This window comes from Camponotus vicinus, unplaced genomic scaffold, assembly GCF_025532165.1.
Source record: "Camponotus vicinus isolate PSW18456_S1 unplaced genomic scaffold, iyCamVici1.0 SCAF_1, whole genome shotgun sequence".
Lineage (NCBI taxonomy): Eukaryota > Metazoa > Arthropoda > Insecta > Hymenoptera > Formicidae > Camponotus > Camponotus vicinus.
Genome location: NW_028141945.1, coordinates 30,705,429 through 30,728,578, shown reverse-complemented (window position 1 = coordinate 30,728,578; position 23,150 = coordinate 30,705,429). Strand labels below are relative to the sequence as shown.

Here is a 23,150-nt window from a genome sequence, read left to right as displayed (position 1 = left end):
CATTCTTATTTCATAAAATTTTTTTACTAAACATATATAATTTTTTTATATCTTTTCACTTTTTAATAAGGATGTTTATATTAGGCTTGACTTCAACATGTTTTATACCGACATCCTGGTACGTCGGAGAAGAGAGAAAACTGTCGCACAGCAGGATGTATCTGGTTAATAAACATAATTTCGTCCACGATTTATTCGAAAACACGTAAAGATCTACGACAATAATTTAATATTAAATCTTGAAAAAATTTTTGTTTATCTTCCAACGTGCTTATTTACATATATATATGCGCCCACACACGCACGCGTATACACGTGCACAGAATGGATAATATAAATTTTCACAGCAAGCTACAATGTATCTTTTTATCAGAGTTATATTTAAAAATGATAAAATGGTAATCATCTTATAAATATTGCTAAAAATTTGTTTACAAGAATATAAATTGTAAAAGAATATTCATCTCTCGGAACAATTCTAATTTATTGATAAACGTTTGTTATAAAACGTGCAACAATATATTTATATATTTGCGCATTGTGTAATATTTAGCGTATAAGCGCTATACCTCGATTACGATTATATTAATGGCACATTTACACGCAACTTAGGGTAAGTCAATGTCTATTAAAATTTAATAATAAAATTTAACATATATTTAACAGTGTATTTAACGTTGGTATATAAAATAAAGTAAACCACTCAGAGCGAGTGTCATTTTATAAATTAAATTTTCTTTTTTTCTTTTTTAGAGGATACAAAACTTAAAGAAGAATAGATTCATACACATCCGCTTATTATAACTATCCCTGAGATTTTACCGTATTATCGACATTATTATTCTCAACGGCAAGCTTGACGGTATTTAAAACGAATTCCATCCCTGTCAGTTTCTCCTGCAATTTATTCAACGCGAATATTATCCTCTCATTGTCCGATAATTGATTTTTCTTGTAGATAATTTGTTTAGCCTGTTTGATTATATTAGGATCCATCTTCAAAGTGACCCAATGTTTGTCGCGATTCACGGATTCGCTGCGAACATATTTCTCACAATGCGTATCGTTGTTGTATACGTCTAGATAGTCGTCTGGCTTGATCCTGATTCTACCGTTCCTCAGATAATATGGAAACAAAAGAATCCTTCTGGCAAAAGAGCCGAATGGATTCCATGGCGAGCATAAATTTTCGCAGCACAAATAACGCCTGCATGATTTACCGACTGCCACATCCTCGATGTAAGAAATCAAATGTATCCGTGAAATGAGTCCAACCAGTTCAGCCTTGCACAGGATCTCGGCAGTATCACTGACCGCCAGACCATTGAGCAGATTGAACAACACGATGGCGATGAGGAAGACAAACAATACAAAAACGATGTGACTCCAAACAGGATGCGAGACGAATGGGATATCGTTGGCGTCGAACTCGCCGGTAAGCATGATGACGGTCTTGAAAAACGAATGACCAGGATCGGAAAAGCTTGTGTCGTCGCCATCCTTAAAGAGCGTGTAAAAAGCTAGAGCGAATGCGAGAATAAGGAATGCGTACGGGAAGAGGAAGCGCACGAAATTGAAGGATACTGTTCGGAACATCTCGATGCCGGTGGTCATGCGTGGATGCTGGCTGATTAGGATCACCAATTTCCATGCGGACAAGAGGATCACTATAGCGCCAACCTGAGGTCCTGCACCGCATAGCACGGCGAAAGTCAGCACGATCAACGTAATTTCCAGCCAATTGCCTAAGTTTTCTAAATAACGCCAAGGGCAGGAGATGAACTGAAGGATTTCCCGGAAGATAAAGAGTAACAACAGTACGGTAGTGAAGACCCATAAGAGATTGTTTTGATACCAGGCAATTTGCAAGGTACTTTCCAGAGTCGTATTATTCAAGTTGTTGTTGATCATCTGCGTTTCGTTTTTACTCGTGGGACCATCATAAGTCATGCCCAGAATATAAGCGTTCAGCAAGAAGTAGAAGATCACATAGAAGACAAAATTCGCGTATAAAATACGCCGTAGTCTATGCCACTTGAGGAAAAGGAAGGACGAGAGCAACGGGTGCTTTAGTAAGTGTTTGAGAGCGCCGTTACAAGCGATGTATCTAAACACTTCCATTTCGGAAGTTGTTCGATTCTTGTCGTGTTTTGTGAGAATGTCGTGCGGCATTAGGCAGCGATAATTGAATTCGATAGTGTATTCATTCGTCCGCTCTTTTCGTGTCTGTAGACAGTCATCAAAGTAACGTGACAACGTACATATTGGAATATCGGCGAGAGGCGGTACGTTAAAGTTATTCATGTGACCAATGTAACTGCCTTGTTCGAGAAGCAGAGTCACCGCTTCGCGGCAACCTGCTCTAGCCGCGTAATGTAGTGGTGTATTGCCTTTATCTGTAAGTAAGAAAAATTTATAATGAGAATTTATATAAGATTTTCAAGAAGTCTTGAAATATTGCTTAAAAATATTCAAATTATCTGTATTACATTTAGAAAATGCTATTTATATATATATATATATATATGGTATTATTGTAATATACTTACTGTCAGTGCAGCGAACATCTACGTTTTCTTGTTCCAGGATTAACTTTAGACACTGCAACCGATCGGACATATTGTTGACTCCTTGTTTTCCTGGCATTCCCAATTCCAGGCAGGCATTCAGAATCAGATCGTTGGCTACTTCAGGCTCCACGTTCAGCAATTCTTGAAGAATAACGTGATTACCTCGCTCAACAGCCACGTGCGCGGCTTTCTTTACGTTGAAGAGACTTCCCTTGAGTTTTTCCAGAATTCCCACCACGATCTCGTAAAAATTACGTTGCACGGCCATTTCTAATAAGTCCTCTGCTACATTGTGAAGAACCTCCACTTTGACGAGCTCCAAACTCTTCAGAAAATTCATCTCGTCATTGGCAATCAGGTAATACTTGAGATCATGCACATTTGTCTCTCGATTTTCAGACCTGGGTGGTAATAACAATCCCGGCAATTTCTGCTGAATCACCTCTCGTGTCGTCTGATGGTTGTAGTCCCTGTAACTATCTATATCCGGACATTGTCGACATTTGCTTAGTATCAACTCTGCCATATCGCGTTGTCCCTTCATCGCTGCCAAGTGGAGGGCTGTTAGACCTTTGTTATTAGGAATGCTGGCGCTGGCGCCTCTTTCTAGCAGTAGATCAGCACATTTGAGATCCTTCTTTCTTACCGCAATATGTAGAGCGGTCTGTTGTCCTGCTTCGAGATTTGGATTTATCGTCGGCTCTGCTAATAGAGCTGCTAACGTATCCACATGTCCGCCTTCGGTGGCGAAATGAATAGGAGCGCGATTGTGCGCCTCGTTCACTCTATTAGGATTCGCTCCTTTATGTAATAAAAACTCTACAAACTCCGTTAAACCATTTCTACTGGCTATGTCAAGGCATGTCTCTTCTGAATGATTAGGATGGATATAATTGATGTTTAAAGCGGGCGGCTGTTTCTTCAAACTATGTTCCACAGTATTTCTGAAGGAACGAAAATCCCTGGATCGTAAAGCGTCCAGCAGGAGCTTGTAAAGAATTTGAGTATTGGTCGGAGAAGAATCATAGATGGTCAGCAGGTGCTCCTGCTGTGAATCCTCTTCCAAATCCATTTTACTGAAGGTATCTGGTGATATAATTAACTTATAATATTGATGTTGATTCGATTATTTTATGAAAGAAATGAAAATAATCTTTTACGAATAAATCGGAAAATTAATTATTTTTTCTTAGAAAGAGATATTGTACAGATTTAACATTGAATAGTGTTCAATATATATATATATATATATATATATATATATATATATATATATATATATATATATATATATATATGTATGTATATATATGTATATATATACATACATATTTATAACTTATTTATAATTAAAAAATAGGTTTTTTCTTTAATTTTAACAATTTGAACACAAGAAAGAGAAATTTATAATAATATAATAGCAAGCATTTTCAGATAAAAATCTTTAAAATTAAGAATATCTAGTATAGAATGTAACTTATTTCTAATAATTTCTATGAGAAATAATTAGAACTAAATTGCATTTTTTCAGTTAATCATTTTTTAGGAACTACATTAAAGTCTGATTAATTTGAAATCAATGCATATTTTTTTTAATTATTAGCACAAACGAAAAAATATGCAGAAATATTTAAAAAAAATTATGCGATATTCGTATAATTATATCAAATTCCAATTAACTAAGTGTAAGTGAAATAAGAAAATAATTGTTATAAGTTGTTATTTGATAATGTTGGTCTATTCGAAAAATATGGATCATTGCCTTTTTCGTTCGGCGAGCTTCTCCGCTTTTCGTTTGTGCGTGAGAAGCTTCTCGTGGAAGCATGTGTATAAAACATCAGATGGATAAGGACAAAAAATGACGCATTGTCGTCTGTATGCACATGTGTGTGATATGTGTGTATGTGTGCGTGTGTGTGTTGCATTACACTTGCAATGTGTAGTCTAGTTTCATGCGTAGGACTGTCGTTATATGATGACCCCGATCGTGATCTCACCGTCACCATTTATTAGAGTGCCAATTAAGCGTTTCATCCGTATTATTTCAATAGCAAGAACACAAAAGTTCTTGCTTCACCGACATTTTTATTTATCGCTTAATAATAGACTCGATCAAGTTTTTATTAATTGATCGCTTGTTTAGCCTCACGATAAAGGTACTGTCCGGATGAGCACTTCCTGTCGTTTAGAATTAATTTAGGTTTGAAATATGCGCGTAGAGTCGTCAATAGAATAATTTTCGCTTTACTCGGTCAATGTTTGAAAAAAAAACAGCAGAGAAACAATTCAGAAAAATGTAAACATTCATTCAAAATATCCGGAGAGAGAGAGAGATTGGCTTCATAATTGCTCAAATATTTTTATTCATCTACGTATTTATCTGTCAATATTATAAAATATTTAAAGTTAATATCTAAAGTATTTTTCTCTTTGTAAATAATATAATTTATTAAATCTCATTTTAATTTAATAACTGCTGTAAAGTTTAGGAATGCAACAGGTGGAAAGTGATTAGTAAGATCGATGACTAATGGATGGACTGATATCTTTGGCATACTTCTATAGAACTTGTCTTTAATTTCCATGCGAGATATTTCTTGTAAAATTATTAATATGTAACTTCGAACGATATTTGCGTGGGTCGATTAAAAATTGATCGAGCAGAATAATTTATGCAGTATCCATTATTTTGCACAAATGACTCCACGAATCTTTTTTTAAAGCCTTCTCTTCCTCTCGATTCGTTATATACATATTTAATGCAGAAAAAGCGTACTCAAACGTCGCACATCGGGAGGCTGCACGATCAAGATGAAAGAGAACAATCTGGCATTCTCCTCCCACAAGAAGGAGATTTTTGGATCCTCTCGGGAAGAGAACACCCTACACTCGCGACTGCATCGCATGCGCTTATACCTCGCAACATATCAACGCAAACACATCACACACGTAATGGATTAATAAACTGACGCACCTGCGATTAATAATGCGTATAAGTGGACATCCTTCGTGCTTCAACATCTAGCCAGACCCGTCGAGCTCCGACTCTGCTGACCAGACCCGCTCGCTTCGCGACGTCGACGACGAGGAGGAAGAGGGAGAAGAGCGATCAAATGTCCAACACGCTCTCATAGCTTGCAACAGTGTCTCTTTTCACGCCGGCACACAAGTATAATGGTTCAACCGGTTTTCTTAGGAATGGAATATCCTTCGGTGGATCACATATCGAAAAAAAATGTCATTAAAACGCAGCTGCGAACCATGATGGAAGATGAAAATTTCGCATAATCATAACAAAATATCATCATCATTATAGACTATCAATGAGAAATACATCTAGCTAATTTATAATTTTTTCCATGTTCGGTTAGTATACTGTAAAATACTGAAATAATTGCGTTCATGCGAAATGTCTCAGAATTTCGTATTTTAAATTTAATAACAGTTTATTTGATCAATAGTCGATATTTTCTTCACCTTGAAACAATGATAATTATTCAATTACAAGTGATTAAAAATTGAATAACGAATGACAATTATATTTTAACTTTATTTTCTTAATATTTTAGACATTATTTTATTGTTACAAAATGAAGAAAATAGCTCCTTTTGAATCCTTTTATTTCGTATTCTGATTTATGCTGAAGAGAACAACTCGAAATTTAGCTTTTATTTATTATTTACAGAGTAATGGCACATGACGTCAGATTTGGCTGTTTAAATATGTGATGGTATTGTCCTCTTACTTCCATTATCGGCTATACACGGATTTCACAACCCACGTACTCCCTGATATTCTCGATTTCCATCTTCGGCTCTATCAACGTTACCATATCCTAGCCATCGGGAAAAAAAAGATCAGCTAAAATTAGGAACTCACGCCATAACGAACACAATACAGTTAAAATTCCGTAAGTTATATAGACATAAATTGCGATAAGATAAATTGCTCATTCTTTGCTATCTGCTGACTGCTGACCGGCTATTTTTTTTCTGACGAGTATATGCTGACTGGACCATGATGATAAATGATATAAGTAACAAAAAGAAAATTAGTTGAAACTTTGTTCATTAAGAAAATTACATTCTTATATCAAAGATAAGAGTAATTACTTCTTGGCGATAAAAAAATTATTAATAAAATTCATATCTATAGAATTTTTGGGAAATTTTAATTTTAATCGATTGAGAGATTAAATTTTAAATTTAATTACGATAAACTGAAGTGACAGAGAATCAAAATGAATCAAATTGAAAGTTTTCATGACTTTAAATTTGATTTATGCTTCGATGATATTATATAGTATGAAGTTACTGTGTTATTTCATTCATGATTATCTGAAAATATTAAAAGTATAGAAAAATGTTTGGCATTAAATTCGAATTAAATTTATAATATTTAAAAAAGCGCAAACATTTTTTATTAATATTTATTACAAATTTTTATTACACAAATAATTCAGTTTCATCTCCCCTTCGTGCATCGAATTCTACGCGAATGATATGCTTCATCTTTGCATGTGAGGCAAACTATTCTCAGGCGCTTGCGTTTCAGATTCTCCCAGTCCGCGGATCGCGAAAGGTGGGGAACGCGAATTCCGGGAAACATGTTGCGATACCTTGACGTTTACTTACTCAGTCGCAAATCGACGCGTCGCAGGTATACATCCACGTGTTTTACTCAGGTGTCAAAGGCAGGTCTCATCCAATCGGCGGCGATCGAGCCAGCAAAATCATCTCGCTGATAAGATAATCTCTGTTCTCGACTGACATATCCCATCTTATTTACGGACTTTTTATTGAGTAAGTAAATTCACTTCTTGTAATGATTGAAGGTAATAATGAATGAATACATTACAATTTTATGTATAAGCTCGCGAAATGACACAAATATATCTTGCGAAGATTGCGAGGGATTAAGACATGATCGATAACATCGTTGATAAAAGATATCGGAATGCAAAATCAGATATATCATACATATATACTTCGAATAAGTAAAAATAATCGTGGCATTATTTGTAATTGTTAATTAACGCCTTATATTAAGAGTATTAGGAAATAGTGTTTTAGACTTGTAAGAATATCATTATAGAAGCATTCGTTGTTTCAGTGAATTTTTTAATTACTATTTAAACGCTGATTATTTATTGATTAAGGTATTTGAAAATCGTAGATTTTTATAAAGAAACACATTCCAGAAATTTTTCACTTCGATAATAAACCTTTTAAACCATATCAGAATGATAATCTTTAATATATCGTTAGTGCCACATAATTTATAGAATATATATTGTATTAATAAATTGTATTAATAAATTTTAATAAATTTCAAGAATTTACATATTTTTTAAAAAATAGAAAAAGGAACTATCTACAGAATTCATAGATAATACATGTTCTTATTGATATTGCTCCGATATTGACATAACATAATATTTAGGAAATCTCAAGGATATTCTACTATATTACTGAGAAAGGGAGAAAGTTAATAAAAATATATCATTTTTATCACATGTCATTATTGATGTAATGTGATATAATTTAATACAGGTAATAAATATGTAGCAATGTATTATTACTATTTCCACTTTTCTGGAGCAACAGGAATATGAGAATTATAATGAGGATAATAACATCAATTTGCAATGCTAATCTTTCCCGTACATTATTTTGACAAATATATTGAGATATAAATAGATTTTACATTCTTTTTTATAAATAACAATATTGATAAATCTCATTCATTATAATTAAAATAATTTAGAGAGAATCTTGATTTATATTATAATGTATTATTATCCATCATTTTATACTTATTACTTTTCTCGCACATCTTTCTGTCACTTATAATATTCTAAATAGTAAAATTACAAATTTCTTTCTAGTAAAACGTAATAGAGTATCCTTGAAATTTCTTGAATATATATTAATGTCAACATTAGCGGACGATGTCTGTAAAAACACTGATCTGTTGACTATATGGATTGTAAACTGTTTCTTAAATACATCAATTTGTAATAAATTTTTGACATAAAATTTACTATTAAAATGAAAGAGCTTGTTTAAAAAAAATACTTTTTTTCTTCGAAAAAATTACACGATAAGAAAAATGAGATTATTCTTTAAAAGAGTCGCTTATTTTGTAAGAGATTTGTATTTTTTGTCGCGGGTGTTTCTCAACCTCTCCCTCCAATTTTGGCGACGTCACAGTACTGTCTGTATTCTCGTGTACTCTTATGTATCCGATTTGCCACTCCACTTTCATTCCCGTATTTGGCTAATGAAATGCTGCGTGTGTATCGATATACATATATCGCGTGTCACCTTAATATGGATATACGGCAAACGTATTCGATATACAAGCGCATTTTTTGCCGTAGGTATGTCCATACAACGTGATGTCATTTAGATATATATAGTGTATGATGCGCGAATGAAAGACAGGCGAATAATGTCGCTCACAATAATATTATTAATACTCCCTATAAATATTTCTGCGTCATCACGTGTCAACATTTCGATTAATGATTAATGATAGCAATTATTGCTAAAAGGATTCACATTTCTAAAGATTTTTCAAAACGAGTGATCTCGACGAATTTTGTATAAAAAATATAGTATTAGTATAGTATAGTATTACAAATTAATTTGTAATTAATATTTCATTAATTTTTCAGTATTTTTTCTGTTTCATATTTTACGTGTTCATGTCCGGGTTCTTTTTTGCTCTCTACGTTCTCTTTGATTTTATCAGAATACCGTAATGAACGATGATGTAAGAAATTTGGCATAAGTGAGTAATACATTTGATCATCTCTGCCATACTCGGTAATCATTGGAAATCAGTCATTATAAAACATTTTATACATCGTGTGGGTGCCGTTTATTAAATTCCGTGATGTTTCTCGGATTTTTTCATTGATGTCCGTAAAACCGGGATATGATCTAATACTAATAATGCTGTTATTACAGTACATCTGAAAATATTTTTTTTTTGTTTTAAACATTCGATATATTATTTTTCGCAAAATAAAAAATCATTTTTTTATTTTAAGATAAGTAATAATAATAAGTAATAATTTTCTATACAGAAAAAGAATTCTAAAGTTCTCAGGAAATACAGGATCTAAATCACTTAAACCTAAAATTGCATGAAAAATTACATCAAGGTGTAGAGAAAAAAGTAAAGAAGAGGCATATATCTGAAAATAAGGAGAAAGTTATTGTAAATTTTAGAAACTTTGAGAGAAATTATCGTAAAATTGTAAATGGTCCGGAACATCCCGGATTCTAGAAAGCACAGTACACTTTATGCATGGGTGATCAACGCATAATGCGCTGCTCCGCATGACAAGTGGGTCATGAGTCATCATTATCATCACCATCATCATCATCATCGGCTACCGTGCATTTGAGCACTTTTGAAAATCGTTGAGATGGGCCTGAACTCGGACAGTGGGCGATCGCCGCGTATGCCCATCATGGACATGCTCTTATATGGTTCGCCATGAATCGTTTCTGTATCGTGCCCCCGAGACTTCGAGGTCGACCTCCATTGCATAATTCATGGACGTCGCATTTAACACGCGTTTCGTTGTTTACCGGAGAGAATCTCGCAATTGTCCGTGAAGTTTCACGAGAAAACCATAGGGATGCGCGTTCTAATATTGGGATATATTTGAATAATTTAAATATCCTGAACTGTGAAACAAGTAACTCTACAAGTTATGCATTTCTCAGGAATGGTTTTTTAGAGAAATTGAGAACTTAAACATTTAAATTATTCGAATATATTCCTTTGCAAGCTTATGATTTAAATATGTGACTTAGTTCTAAAAGGCCGAGTGCAATTCTATAGAGATTTCTATAAAATTAATATATTTTATAATGTACTACATGTAATTATATAATTACATTATTATATATTAATACAATAACTTATATTTTATAAGATTTACAAATTTATAATACATAGTAGAAATGCCTGTCATTATATTATAAATTTTGTAAAAAGCAGGCAACACCCTTTGAGCAACATGGTTGGAATGACACAGAAACCTTGGACACCCACGAAAAGACGAGGCCCGATTGCCGCCGAATATAGCAGCCCAGGGCCAGCCTGTGTAACTCTACCACCGTTAATCGGTAAGAATTACACAAAAATTTACATCAATAAATAATGATCATCGTTAAGAATTATTTTAATAATTATTTTATATTAGTTTAATAATTCTTTATATTTCTCTTGTAATTTTATTCATTAAAATTAATTCATTAGAATTAATTTCCCAAAAGATAGAGCATCGCTATATCATAAGGATTATTAAAATCCGATAATTACGTTCATTACCTTTGCAAATAATTTTCGATGGCAATTCATTAAGCCTCTTTTGTTAACGCAATGGCTAATAGAGATCTAATCATTCATGGGAATTGGTTCGTCAACTTTCGCGGTCGCACAAGACGAACTTACATATTTATTAACTTATCGTATATCCATGATTCACACGCTTGCATTTCGATTATTACACATTTATGATATACGAACTGCATGCAGAACTTTATAATTAAAGAGACAGCCGTGTTTCCGCACTGTAATAATAATATTGCCTTGCAATGTCTCTCTCGTTTAAGTTAGTTACGCAAGTATTTTTTTCACATTCTTCGATAATATGTAGATCACTGGCATTATACAATATGAAAATACATGTAACGTTTGCAGGAAAAACAGTTTCAGATTCTAAACGAGAAAGAGCACCAGCATTTTCCTTTGGCAGCAGGTAGAGCTGATAATTTCAATTTAATCTTTTGACAGATTTTTTAATTATTTTTTATATGTATATGTAATTTTTTATAGATTTTATAAATTATTATAATGTATTATATTATATTATATATTATATTTGAAAGAATAAAACTGTTCATAACATTTTATATTGCAAATCTAAAATCATGATTATTATTTAATATGATTGCGATTCTTCCGCGTTCAAATTTTATAAACAAATCTATCGTAATTTTACGTACAAGTCATTAATATGACTAAAAATTTTTCAGGCACATGATGAAGAATAATAGCCCTGGACCTGGCCCTGGACAATACAATGTTTCCGGACTTAGTGCAAAAGGTAAATATGTCACACAAATAAAACATTCGCACGTTTACAAAATTTTAATAGCATTTAAAAATTAGCCATTATACATAAAAATTGCAATTAAACATAAAACAGATTCAATTAAAACATTTAACCAGAATATTTTAACTTAAAATAAGTGATATTTGAACGACTGCTATTATTTTATTATAATAAAATACGAAACGGAATACGATAATAATATTAAGATATTGAGCGAGATAAATTATAATACGTGTTTAAATGCGCCATTGCTTCGCAAACTTGCAAGTTCCGCTATGCGTCGGCCAAAGTATCGACCAAACTCCAAACCCAATATTCCACAAGAATGATACATTTTAATAGCTAACGTTCACGAAATTCCTTCACTTTATGCTTGAGTAGAACAAGCACTTTACACGCGATCGATATGCATACAACTTTAAAAGATTGACCTGATTTAGATATAATAAATATTTCAATTCATTACATTAATTTTTAATTCGTATGTCTATACGTAAGTTTTGTATTATTATATTTGTATAAAAAATTTCTAAGTTTTGAAATTGATGATTGGGATATTTTATATTGAGACATCTTGAGCGCTTTCTTTTTTGTTTTTTGCATACAAAAAAATTATTAAAACTAGTATAAATAATAAGTATAAAAAATATTTTTATAAAAATTGCAATATTCTAAAAATCTTAATAAAAATCTAATTAACCTAACTATTATTAATTATATATTTTAAATATATACAAATTATAAATAATATAGTATATGATGGCTTCAAAACTTTTTAGGAAAGGATGCCGCACCCGCCTTGTCGCTGCACGGCCGAACGAAATCGACGAAACCGGAAATTACACCGGCACCAGGTGATTACAATCCACAAAAAGCGCAAAAAGTAATTCTAGACAGCTCGCCTAAATATTCCTTTGGTGTTAAGACGCAACTCGAGAAAATCAGTTGTACACCCGGTAAGTCAAAATTTAAATAATATGAAATTTCAAAAAATTTTCCAACAGAATTGTGAAAAACTCTGAAATTCGTTTGACGTGAGATTGTAAAAGTTCGCGAAAAATATATTGCACTCATTCAATTATATCTATTTTATTAAATATAGAATTTACAAGTCAATTCATTTAAAAAGTACTTATGTTGTTTTTTTATATATTCAAAATATATAATTTCACATATATATTACAAATTTACTGCAATAAATATTATCAATAAGATTTCACTTTTCATAATTAAGAAATTTTATATGAACGAATACACATATAATCGAGACACCACTTACGTCGTATCACACTACAACAATATCGAAACATGAAATATTGCATCTCGATCGTAGCACCGAGTGATTATCGCGCTGAAATCGTGAATCTCTACTATAAAGCAGCAGCAGCGTTCACTTTTGGCGTAAAAGCTGCATTGAAAAGACCAAGTGATATTCCCGGTAATTATGCAACTTAAATAATCGTGATTTTTGTAGCTAATCTTCAATACTAAAAAAATGCATAAATTCGCAAAAGAATATGATAAAACACTAAATGCAACGTTAAATTTAGCATGTTGATTGAAACTCCGTACATTAATGAAATTCATCAACGTAATGTATTATAACGAAATAAAAATCACATAAAGTCACATTATTTAAAATCATGTATTAATATTGTAATAATTACTGAATGTTATTTAATTTCATCTATTTAAAATAACTTTCTTATTTTTATTCCACAAAAAGTGATTTATTCTCATTAGTGAAAGTTTTACAAAATTGTCCAATAATATATTGTAAAAATTATTAATAAGAAACTCTGTGTGAAAGAGAGATAGATATAAATCATAAAAAATTATGTTTGCTACATTATATTATTATATGGACACCATGTGTGTATGTGTAGTGTTTAGGATAATCGATGCCACACCGCAACTAATCGCGGTTAGCCGCATGGGACTTCGTTTGAGGAGTATCACCTCATAAATCGATAAACGAAACTATTATCACCGAAGAATCGCTGCTTAGGTATAGACTAGTGGTTTCTTTTAATGTATAAATAGGATACTCACGTAATTTAGCGATTTAAACGCGTAATAAACTTATCAAGGCACACCGTAAATCTCTCATAAAATTAGTAGCAATAATTTTCGAGTCTTCTACTCCCTCTTCACAGTAATTAATTGTGCACGTGTGATATCTGATGTAGAATAATTGTAATTAATATATAGTATAGGATTGATTAATATAGTGATAAACATAAAAAAGTAGGTAACAAAACGTTATTTTCTTATAGTATTCGATATTTAGAAATGTGCAATTAAATTGATAGAGTGTAATTAAAATGGCTAGCTGCATACGTAAAATATTGACAGAGTAGTGTCGCTTATCGCCGTAAAGTAAAGTAAATTGTTGCTGCATGTGTCGCGATGTGTTGAATGTCTCCCTTTATATACCTCCATATCCCATTAATCCATTCCTCTCCGAGTTTATTAATCTAAAGAGACTTGGTGGTAAATGCAAGTAGAAAATTGCCGCTCGTGGAAATTAGAAACTTGTAAAATTTATCGACAAGTGTGTCTAGCTCCAGGTACTTATCATCCCGAGAAAACGAGACTGGACAGTACGCCGCAGTTTACGTTCGGACTTAGAACATCGCTCGATAAACCGAGCGACACACCAGGTAATACGAAGGAGAGAGTAGAGACTTGTGTGTGAAAATTGTAAATTAAAATCTCTGTAGATACAAACGTGCATATTTTCTGAAATTGCTCAATAAATTTAATTTTATCCGATATTATACAAGTATATAAATTTTCTTTATTCTATTTTATAAAAATATGTTTCATTAGAAAAGATATGTATCAATAGATAATTATCAAGAAAAATTTCTTTCGAAAATAAAGCATTTTATAAAATTATAAGATTAAAAAATATTAATTACAAATAATTGGAGATCTATGATATACCTCTTCTCGTCTTTCTTAAGTCCAAGAGAGAACTACTTATGTAGACGTTTTATTTTCTATTTTCATCATTAGTGGATTTACTTTCGTTTATTTTATGTGTTTTGCATTTATTGTCGTTTATTAACATATTTTTTTGTCATTTCGCTGTAGCACCTGGAACGTACAGCCCAGAGAAAGTAAACCTGGAGAAAAGTCCGCAATACAGTTTGACCGGCAAAGCTCGAGTTGAAAAATGTAATGGAACACCAGGTACACTGAAATAGTCGTATATATTGCAGTCGTATTTTGCAAAAAAAAATTATAATAAAATAACATAATTTTTTCTATTGAATAGCGCCAGGCACGTATTGTCCCGAAAAGGTGAGGCTGGACCCATCACCACAGTTCAGTTTCGGATTAAGGCCCGCTGTGGAGAAACAGAGTGATACACCAGGTACGTAACTTGTTATCAGAATACGGAGCAATATTGTATGTATTTTTTCTTTATTTTAGCGCCTGGTACTTATAGTCCCGAAAAAGTGAATCTGAATAAAGGACCTCAGTACAGCTTAAGCGGTAAGGGACCCACCGAAAAACCCATCAATACACCAGGTATGATAAAATTATAATTATAAATCAATATTTGTGTGCAAATTATAATTTATATAGTATTTTTTAGTATATATAGATTGTTGATGAAATGTAATTATTAAATATAGAGAATAAAATAAATATAAAGATAACACACACAACACACACACACAATTACATTTAGTTAAATAAATTAAAGAATATAGATCATAATAAGATGTAATATAATTTATGATAATGCGATTTTCAGCGCCTGGAACATATAGTCCTGAGAAAGTTAAATTGGATAGCACACCGCAATACAGTTTCGGAATTAGGCCATCTCTGGAGAAACCCAGTGATACTCCGGGTAATTAATAAATTATTGTTAAACACAATTGTATCACTATTTCATACTAATTATTGCATGCGTTTGTTTTTATCTCGCAGCACCAGGTACTTACAGTCCAGAGAAGGTAAATTTGGATAAAGGGCCACAATACAGTTTGACTGGCAAGGGACCCGCCGAGAAGCCCGCGGATACACCAGGTATATAAAAATCGTATGTGTGAAGAGATATGTGATCTGTAAATATAAATTATATAACACCGTGATTTTTAGCGCCTGGCGCATATTCCCAAGAGAAAGTCAGATTGGATAATACACCGCGCTACAGTTTCGGGATTAGACACGCCCCAGAGAAAACCAGCGATACACCAGGTATTTAAGTAATACATTGCATTTAATATAAGACCCTATCGCATATCCTCATCTCGCTTTTATTTTGTAGCGCCTGGTACTTATAGTCCAGAGAAGGTAAATTTAGATAAAGGTCCACAATACAGTTTGACTGGCAAGGGACCCACCGAAAAACTCGCAGATACACCAGGTATCTATAAGAACATGCATCAAATCGAGTATTTTTTTAGCAAGTAATACAACAATGCGATTTTTATAGCACCTGGTACGTACTCGCCCGAGAAAGTAAGATTGGATAATACGCCGCAATACAGTTTTGGTCTGAGACCCCTCTTGGACAAGTCTAGTGATACGCCAGGTATTTTAAAATATGTTTTACTTCATCACGAGTTCAGCTATTATTATATACTTAATTTTTTTGTGCAGCACCTGGAACTTACAGCCCAGAAAAAGTGAATTTGGATAAAGGACCGCAATATAGCTTAACCGGGAAAAGATCTGTTGAGAAACCTGCCGATACACCAGGTGTGTAAAAATGCATGTAAAATATGTAATTTCTTAGATGATGAGCGTAACAAAATAAAATTTTCAGCGCCTGGCGCGTATTCGCCTGAAAAAGTGAAATTGGATATCACGCCAAAATACAGTTTCGGACTTAGAACGTCTGTCGATAAACCCAGCGATACGCCAGGTATTATTACACATACACGCGCTTAATCCATATAGCAAAATTTAAAATTAAGATCACATTATTTTTTAAAATCATTTTATGAGCTTGCTATGTATATGTTTTGCATGCAGCGCCTGGTGCTTATAGTCCAGAGAAGGTAAATTTGGATAAAGGGCCGCAATACAGTTTGACTGGCAAAGGACCTACACCCAAGCCTAACGACATTCCCGGTACATTTCGATATTTTCTCGAAACGCGATTGCGATATCTGATAATTACTAATTTTTGATATGTGTTGTTGCAGCGCCTGGTACGTACAGTCCCGAGAAAGTAAACCTGGACAAGGGACCGCAATACAGTTTGACCGGGAGAGGAACACCGGAAAAATTGAGCGACAATCCAGGTGAGAGTCATCTGGATAAATCTCTTTTTCCGAGACGCATACTTGGATATACTGTTAACACGCGAAGAGAGAATTTAATTAGTATGAATAGTAAATAGGACAACATTAATTTTTTGATTGCCCCGCCTCTATAGGCCCCGCTGATTACAAACCAGAGAAAGCTCTAAATCTGGAACATAAACCCTATTACAGTTTTGGTATTAGAAAACCTTTGGATAAACCTAGAGATACACCAGGTAACGGTGTGAATTAATCCGACATTAACATTGCGTCTTTAGCAATCTTTTTCTAATGCGACACACGGTATGATAGTAGGAAAAAAAGATAATCGAATAATAAGTGACCACTTTTTGATTGCTTTTGGCAGGCCCTGCCGATTATACTCCGGAGAAAGCTTTAAATCTGGAACATAAACACTATTTCAGTTTCGGTAATAGAAAACCCCTCCATAAAACTCGCGATACACCAGGTAATGGTGCAAAATTTAACGAAGAAAATTAATCGATCATTTTTTCTAATCATTTAATATAAATGAGAATGAACAATATTAATTTAATCTGATTGCTTCGGTAGGCCCTGGTAGTTACAATCCAGAAAAAGCTCAACATTTGGAACATAAGCCCTATTTCAGTTTCGGTAATAGAAAGCCTTTGCATAAGTCTAGCGATACACCAGGTAAACGGTGTGAATTGAAAGAATATTAATATTGTCTATTGTCTTGCTGACACTTTATTGTTTATCTATACTCTATTGTTTATCTATGTGCGAGTCTAAAGTAGGCATGTCATAGATTAAATGCTTTATCCTACTAATCGTCTACGAAAAAAGCAATTGTATATAATAATATCAATACTAATAATACATGTATACCTATGTGTGAAAAAACGAGAAAAAAAATGAAAAATACTGAAATAAATTGTGGATTTTTAGAATTTTTAGCATTGTGTGTAAAATTCTATGTACTTCTAATATCTTAATTCCTACGATTCCTATGAGATATTATTGTGATAAAACATGTGTAATAAGTATTATGTGTGTGCCATGTTCTCTGCAAATATGTGTTTTAGTACTAGTACACGGTGTAAAAACATGGTAAATATAATCTTTCAAGAATACAAAGACATTTTATAACTAATTTGCAGCTCCCGGTACGTATAGTCCCGAGAAAGTAAACATATCTAAATCGCCGCAATATAGTTTCGGTGTTAAAACCGAGATCCACGAAAAGGACGCTATACCAGGTGCATTTTGTTATTTTATCATTGCTCCTTGAATTATCTTTTTAATCAATATTTTTTATATCTTATTTTTATCTCATTGATCTGCAAAAATCTAATTTACAATTTTTAATTTATCTTTTAATAATTCATTTTTCGTAAAACATTCTAGGTCCCGGCGAATACAGCCCGGAAAAAGCAATGCTTTTGTTAGAGAAAGCATTGCGATTTACTTTCGGCCTCAGACCACCCATGAGTAGGCCAGACGGCGTCCCAGGTAAATAATCAATCAATGTATTAATTTCAGCCCAAAAGATGCAGGGTAAATGCTGATGATGCATGTTATATAGAAGCATGTCACATCGTAGCAATTTTATATTCGCATATATATTAACGTGCATAGAATGTTATACACTGTATTAGTTTATCACTGTAATTAGCTTTAGTTTGATCTTTTTTTATTGCCTCTTGAATTCATGTATGTCACTTGATGAGATGCAATTATCAAACAATTTTATGGGAAAATATCATACAATATGTTACGGATGTATAAAAAAAATACAAAAAAAGAAATACGGCGTAAATGGTGGATGAAATGGTTTATGAGAAATAATGTAATTATCCGCGCGAGCACGGAATTTCTGAAGAAATAGATTAATTGAACATTTCAGCGCCTAATATATATAACATCCCCTCCGCCCTCGGCGGAACCAAGGAAGGTAACAAGAAAGCAGCGCCCGCCTATTCGATATCCGGTAGGCAAAAGGTCTTTACGGATGATCGTGTTGTCGTACCCGGACCGGGTGCGTACGAGGCCGTCAAACCGGACGCGATTAGAGTGAAAAGTCCGGCATACAGTATGAGCGCTCGTTTTTCGTTGCCCGATGATCATTCACAGATTCCAGGACCTGGAGCACATTGCCCGGAAAAGGTATCACCGTAGATAAAACGCACATTATATTTATATAAATATTATTTAATATATATTTAATATATATTATATTAATATAATATAAATATATTTAATTTTATATAAAGTGTGTTATATAATTACATGTCATATATATATGTGACAGAATACATGTAAAAAGACATAGCATCTATAAGAAATATATAAAAAATATATAAATTATATATCTAATATCAAACAATTATACATGTTACATAAACATAACGATAAAATGTAATATGTGGAATGTAATGGCGATTAACATAATTAATCATTGTTCTAGGTGCTTCTCGACATTCCCCCTGCGCACACATTTGGCATCAGGCACTCTGCATATATTTGTAATTTGAAGGATACAGTTTATTAATTTCATCAATTAGTGACAACTATATACGCATAATGATTTATTAACTAAGACATGCTCTCTTGCTTTTTTTGAATTGTCTTACAGTATTTAATCAGATCCTGTTCTTTTCTTCTTTTATGTTTCTATTTGATTATTTTATTAACTATTACTAATTCTATATATAAAAGGTATCAGCAGAGAATGGCTAAAATTAAAGGTTATTACATTTCGAAAAACTCAGTATACTGATAATACAATTTAAACACAAAATTAAAATTATTGTAAGCATGTATTAAATGCAATGTAGTATGTAAATGTAAATATATATATATATATATATATATATATATATATATATATATATATATATATATACACATATATATATATATATACATACAATTGTGAAAATTTCAATATTATTCAGAAACTCTAATATTTTTCTTTTTTTTTTAAGTAACGTTTATTTTATCGTATTTCAACTCGTATGAAAGAAGCCTTATGTACATTAATATAAAATTTGTAAGTACACATAATGAGATTTTAAGAATAATTTAATATAGCGCGACACTACCTAATCTTTTTTTAGTTGTATAAAAATATTTTTGCAACATTAAACTATTAAATATTATTTGACATCTTTATGCTTTATAGAGCATAAGCAAAACAAAAAACCTATGATTAAAGACAAATATAATTAAAGAAAGTATGATTAAAGAAAATCTTGTCAAAAATACAAATAAAAAGGAGCTCTGTATAAGTTTTCAAATTAATAAACAATATATTTATTGTTACATATTTACATCTTAATAGAAAAGAAAATATGAAAATACTGTACATTTTTCTAATATCTTTCATTTAGCAAAGTACATTCACACTCATAATTATCATATAATCTTTATAAATTTAGATTTCATATGAGGCAATACTTTGAAAAATCAAAGAAACTAAATCTCCAAATTATATGTAGTATGTAATATATATTTTATTTTTTTATATATAAAATAATCTATTCTCAAGCATAAAACTATAAGTATAAAGGTATAAAATCTCACAGTATAATGTAAAAAAGTTATTATCTGTACTAAGTTTAAGGCTTTTTCATTGTAATATTATTGTAGGCTTGTCACTGTCAATTTATGAATAGGTTGCATAATAGGATCAATTGTTTTGCACAACTGATTTCTGATTTATATCTGGATTTACTTACGTTTACACTTCCAGTTGTTTTGTACTGCCAGGAATCTTCTCATAAACGCATTCTCCCGAAATCCATGTCGACAGAAGCTCTAACTTCTCGTCCAGTAATATAAAATCGGCATCGGCTCCAAAATTAAGAATACCTTTGTAAGAATCAATACCGAGGCTCCTCGCTGGATGCAAAGTTGCCGCTTCCAAAGCTTCGACTACTGTACAACCTATATGAAACAATTATATCATCAAGTACACACTGTGCACACTGCATTAATATATCTGCATTAATATATCTGCATTAATATATCTGTTTTATTATTATTTGATTGTTATAATGTCTTTAATTTACCTGTAGCATCTTTAAAATATCTTACACACTTGGACATTTCGGTTATGCTACCACATAAAGTATCCGTTCCAGCAATATAGGCGCATCCTTTACGTTTCTCTATTTTGAATTGTCCTAGTTGATGGATTCCCTCTTCCAAACCCAACGCTGATATTGCGTCTGTTACAAGTACCAAACCTTTAGAAAAACCGTTTGATTTTAATGTCATGAAAACTGTCACTGTATTATGAGGCAAATATGCATATACATATATAATATGAATGAACCTTCGGGATGTGTTCTGTGAGCGATTCGCAATGCCGCTGGATGAGTATGAATCCCATCAGAGATTATGCCAAAATGAACAATTCTTCCAAATGGAATTTTATCAGATGTTAAAAGACCAACTAATCCTGGATCTCTATGATGAAACTGAAAATTTAAAAAATTCTATGTAAGATACTTTTAAAATAAAAAAGTCAATTATATAGAACTTCATATTTTATAGCTTACAGGTAACATAGCATTGAACAAATGAGTAATAAATGATGCTCCATGTTTAACTGCCTCTTCTCCTTCATTTAAATTCGCTATGGAATGTCCTAGAATATGTGACATATAAACTGTGATAAGAGGAAACTTTGCAAGTCTCTCAACTTTCATAATTTTTTATAATTTTTATATTGAATATATCTCTGTAAGGTATTTTATATATTTAAATACAATATATGATAAGTACTTTTATTTATTGCTTAGATATTAGAGATATCTTACCAAGAGATACTTTGATATTTCTTTTACATAATTCCTCAATAACAGATATAGCATTTGGAATTTCAGGTGCTAATGTGAACATACATACATTGTCCAGATCTCCATACATATCAATAACTGATTTAAATCCCTGAAATGCAATATAGTTAGTAAAAACATAAATGAATTAACACATTGAATAATATTTTACAGATGTATTCTGAATATAAAGTGGAACAGATTTGATTATTATTTTTATATTACCTGATCAAATTTTTTAATATAATGTTCTGGATGAGCGCCTTTCTTATTTGGACTAATAAATGGTCCTTCTATATGAACACCCAGTACACAAGCACCATGACTACCACCATTTCGTTTTTTTATTCTTGGTAATATTTTGTGATATACTTCACTGGGGGATGTTACCAAAGTAGGACAAAAAGATGTTACTCCATGTGTTAACAATCCTTTCGCTACTCTATCAATACCCTCTTCTACATTGTCGACATTGAATGAGAAGTCTATGCCAAATCCTCCTAATACAAATATTAATTTATCCATTTATTTGTAAAGACATTTAACATAAAAGGAATTTTTATTAGATGGTAGATTTAATGCGTTAATTTTAATAACAAGAGAGAAAAGACAAATTTTCTACTTTTGCATCAATTCATGGAATTTATTGTCTTTCATTCACAATTTTTTTCTGTTTCCGTGATTCATAATTTACATTTTGTAGATGAAAAAAAATTTTACAAGCCTAATTTATAAAATTTATTTTATTTTAAAGGTCCAATTTATGTGTGATAAATTTATTTTTTATTTGACAAAAAGAAAAAATGACATAAGAATTAAATACCATTGATCTGCACATCTATGTATCCCGGTGAAATCAGGGCGCCGCCGCAGTCTATCTTAACATCTGGCTTGATTTTCTCATCGTAGAAAATCCTCTCCGGATTGATAATCCTTCCATCGCGCACCCATAAATCCTCCGTCTGGATCCTGCTATCACGCAGGATTCTACAGTTGCAGAATTGCTTGAGGACTCCCATGTCGCGTCGCAGAATATTCGTGTGACAATGAACTCGCGAACCAACGTAATCTTATAAATAAGGTTCTTATCTGCGTACATACGACATTATCAATTAGGCGTGTCAACTGTCAACGTCGCGGTTGCTATCTAACACTGGAGCCAATTAAAATGGCGATTGGTGGAAACGAGATCGCAATGACTTGCCACGTCTTTAATGACAAATCCATCCCGATAAATGGATGGAAGATTAACGGATAAATAATAGAAGGCTCGATCAGCTGTACTGTGTAAACATAAATGCCGGCCTGCGGGATGTGATCTATATCTTCGACTATGATTAACCT

General features: G+C 32.3%; 4 protein-coding genes across 16 annotated transcripts in view; 2 read left to right on the top strand and 2 right to left on the bottom strand.

Moving 5' to 3' along the window:
- LOC145959506 (gamma-tubulin complex component 2) overlaps positions 1–778 on the top strand; it is a 6,991-nt gene extending 6,213 nt beyond the window's left edge. For both annotated transcript variants that reach the window (XM_083078411.1, XM_083078421.1), the window contains one exon: positions 85–778. In XM_083078411.1, coding sequence (XP_082934537.1) covers positions 85–169 — 85 coding nt within the window. In that variant the 3' untranslated portion in view covers positions 170–778. The remainder of the gene's footprint in view (positions 1–84) is intronic.
- Pain (transient receptor potential cation channel family member painless) lies at positions 466–5,704 on the bottom strand. The gene is made up of 3 exons (XM_083078315.1): positions 5,545–5,704; positions 2,550–3,656; positions 466–2,396 (listed from the first exon to the last, which is right to left on the bottom strand). Exons 2-3 carry the CDS (start codon positions 3,640–3,642, stop codon positions 805–807), a joined length of 2,685 nt encoding a protein of 894 aa, XP_082934441.1. The 5' UTR covers positions 3,643–3,656; positions 5,545–5,704; the 3' UTR covers positions 466–804.
- On the top strand, positions 5,414–19,796 carry LOC145959469 (uncharacterized). 10 transcript variants are annotated; one of them, XM_083078322.1, is made up of 28 exons: positions 5,414–5,936; positions 6,257–6,481; positions 7,126–7,373; positions 10,588–10,718; positions 11,296–11,353; positions 11,631–11,701; positions 12,490–12,666; positions 13,044–13,148; positions 14,275–14,373; positions 14,810–14,908; positions 14,994–15,092; positions 15,152–15,250; positions 15,480–15,578; positions 15,659–15,757; positions 15,830–15,928; positions 15,999–16,097; positions 16,167–16,265; positions 16,334–16,432; positions 16,500–16,598; positions 16,709–16,807; positions 16,882–16,980; positions 17,115–17,216; positions 17,348–17,449; positions 17,554–17,655; positions 18,123–18,221; positions 18,370–18,474; positions 18,869–19,128; positions 19,430–19,796. In XM_083078322.1, exons 4-28 carry the CDS (start codon positions 10,610–10,612, stop codon positions 19,511–19,513), a joined length of 2,661 nt encoding a protein of 886 aa, XP_082934448.1. In that variant the 5' UTR covers positions 5,414–5,936; positions 6,257–6,481; positions 7,126–7,373; positions 10,588–10,609; the 3' UTR covers positions 19,514–19,796. The 10 variants fall into 10 exon arrangements, with proteins under 10 accessions (XP_082934448.1, XP_082934455.1, XP_082934490.1 ...); XM_083078329.1 differs by having other exon boundaries at positions 5,415–5,936; positions 10,591–10,718; XM_083078349.1 differs by lacking the exon at positions 17,554–17,655 and having other exon boundaries at positions 5,416–5,936.
- Positions 19,153–23,150, bottom strand: LOC145959541 (N-acetylglucosamine-6-phosphate deacetylase). 3 transcript variants are annotated; one of them, XM_083078512.1, is made up of 8 exons: positions 22,630–23,150; positions 22,032–22,306; positions 21,789–21,918; positions 21,528–21,616; positions 21,302–21,446; positions 21,036–21,194; positions 20,703–20,910; positions 19,153–19,475 (listed from the first exon to the last, which is right to left on the bottom strand). In XM_083078512.1, the coding sequence occupies exons 1-7, from the start codon at positions 22,823–22,825 to the stop codon at positions 20,705–20,707; spliced, it is 1,200 nt and encodes a 399-aa protein (XP_082934638.1). In that variant the 5' UTR covers positions 22,826–23,150; the 3' UTR covers positions 19,153–19,475; positions 20,703–20,704. The 3 variants fall into 3 exon arrangements, with proteins under 3 accessions (XP_082934638.1, XP_082934629.1, XP_082934620.1); XM_083078503.1 differs by having other exon boundaries at positions 19,153–19,697; positions 21,036–21,212; positions 22,630–23,148; XM_083078494.1 differs by having other exon boundaries at positions 21,036–21,212; positions 22,630–23,148.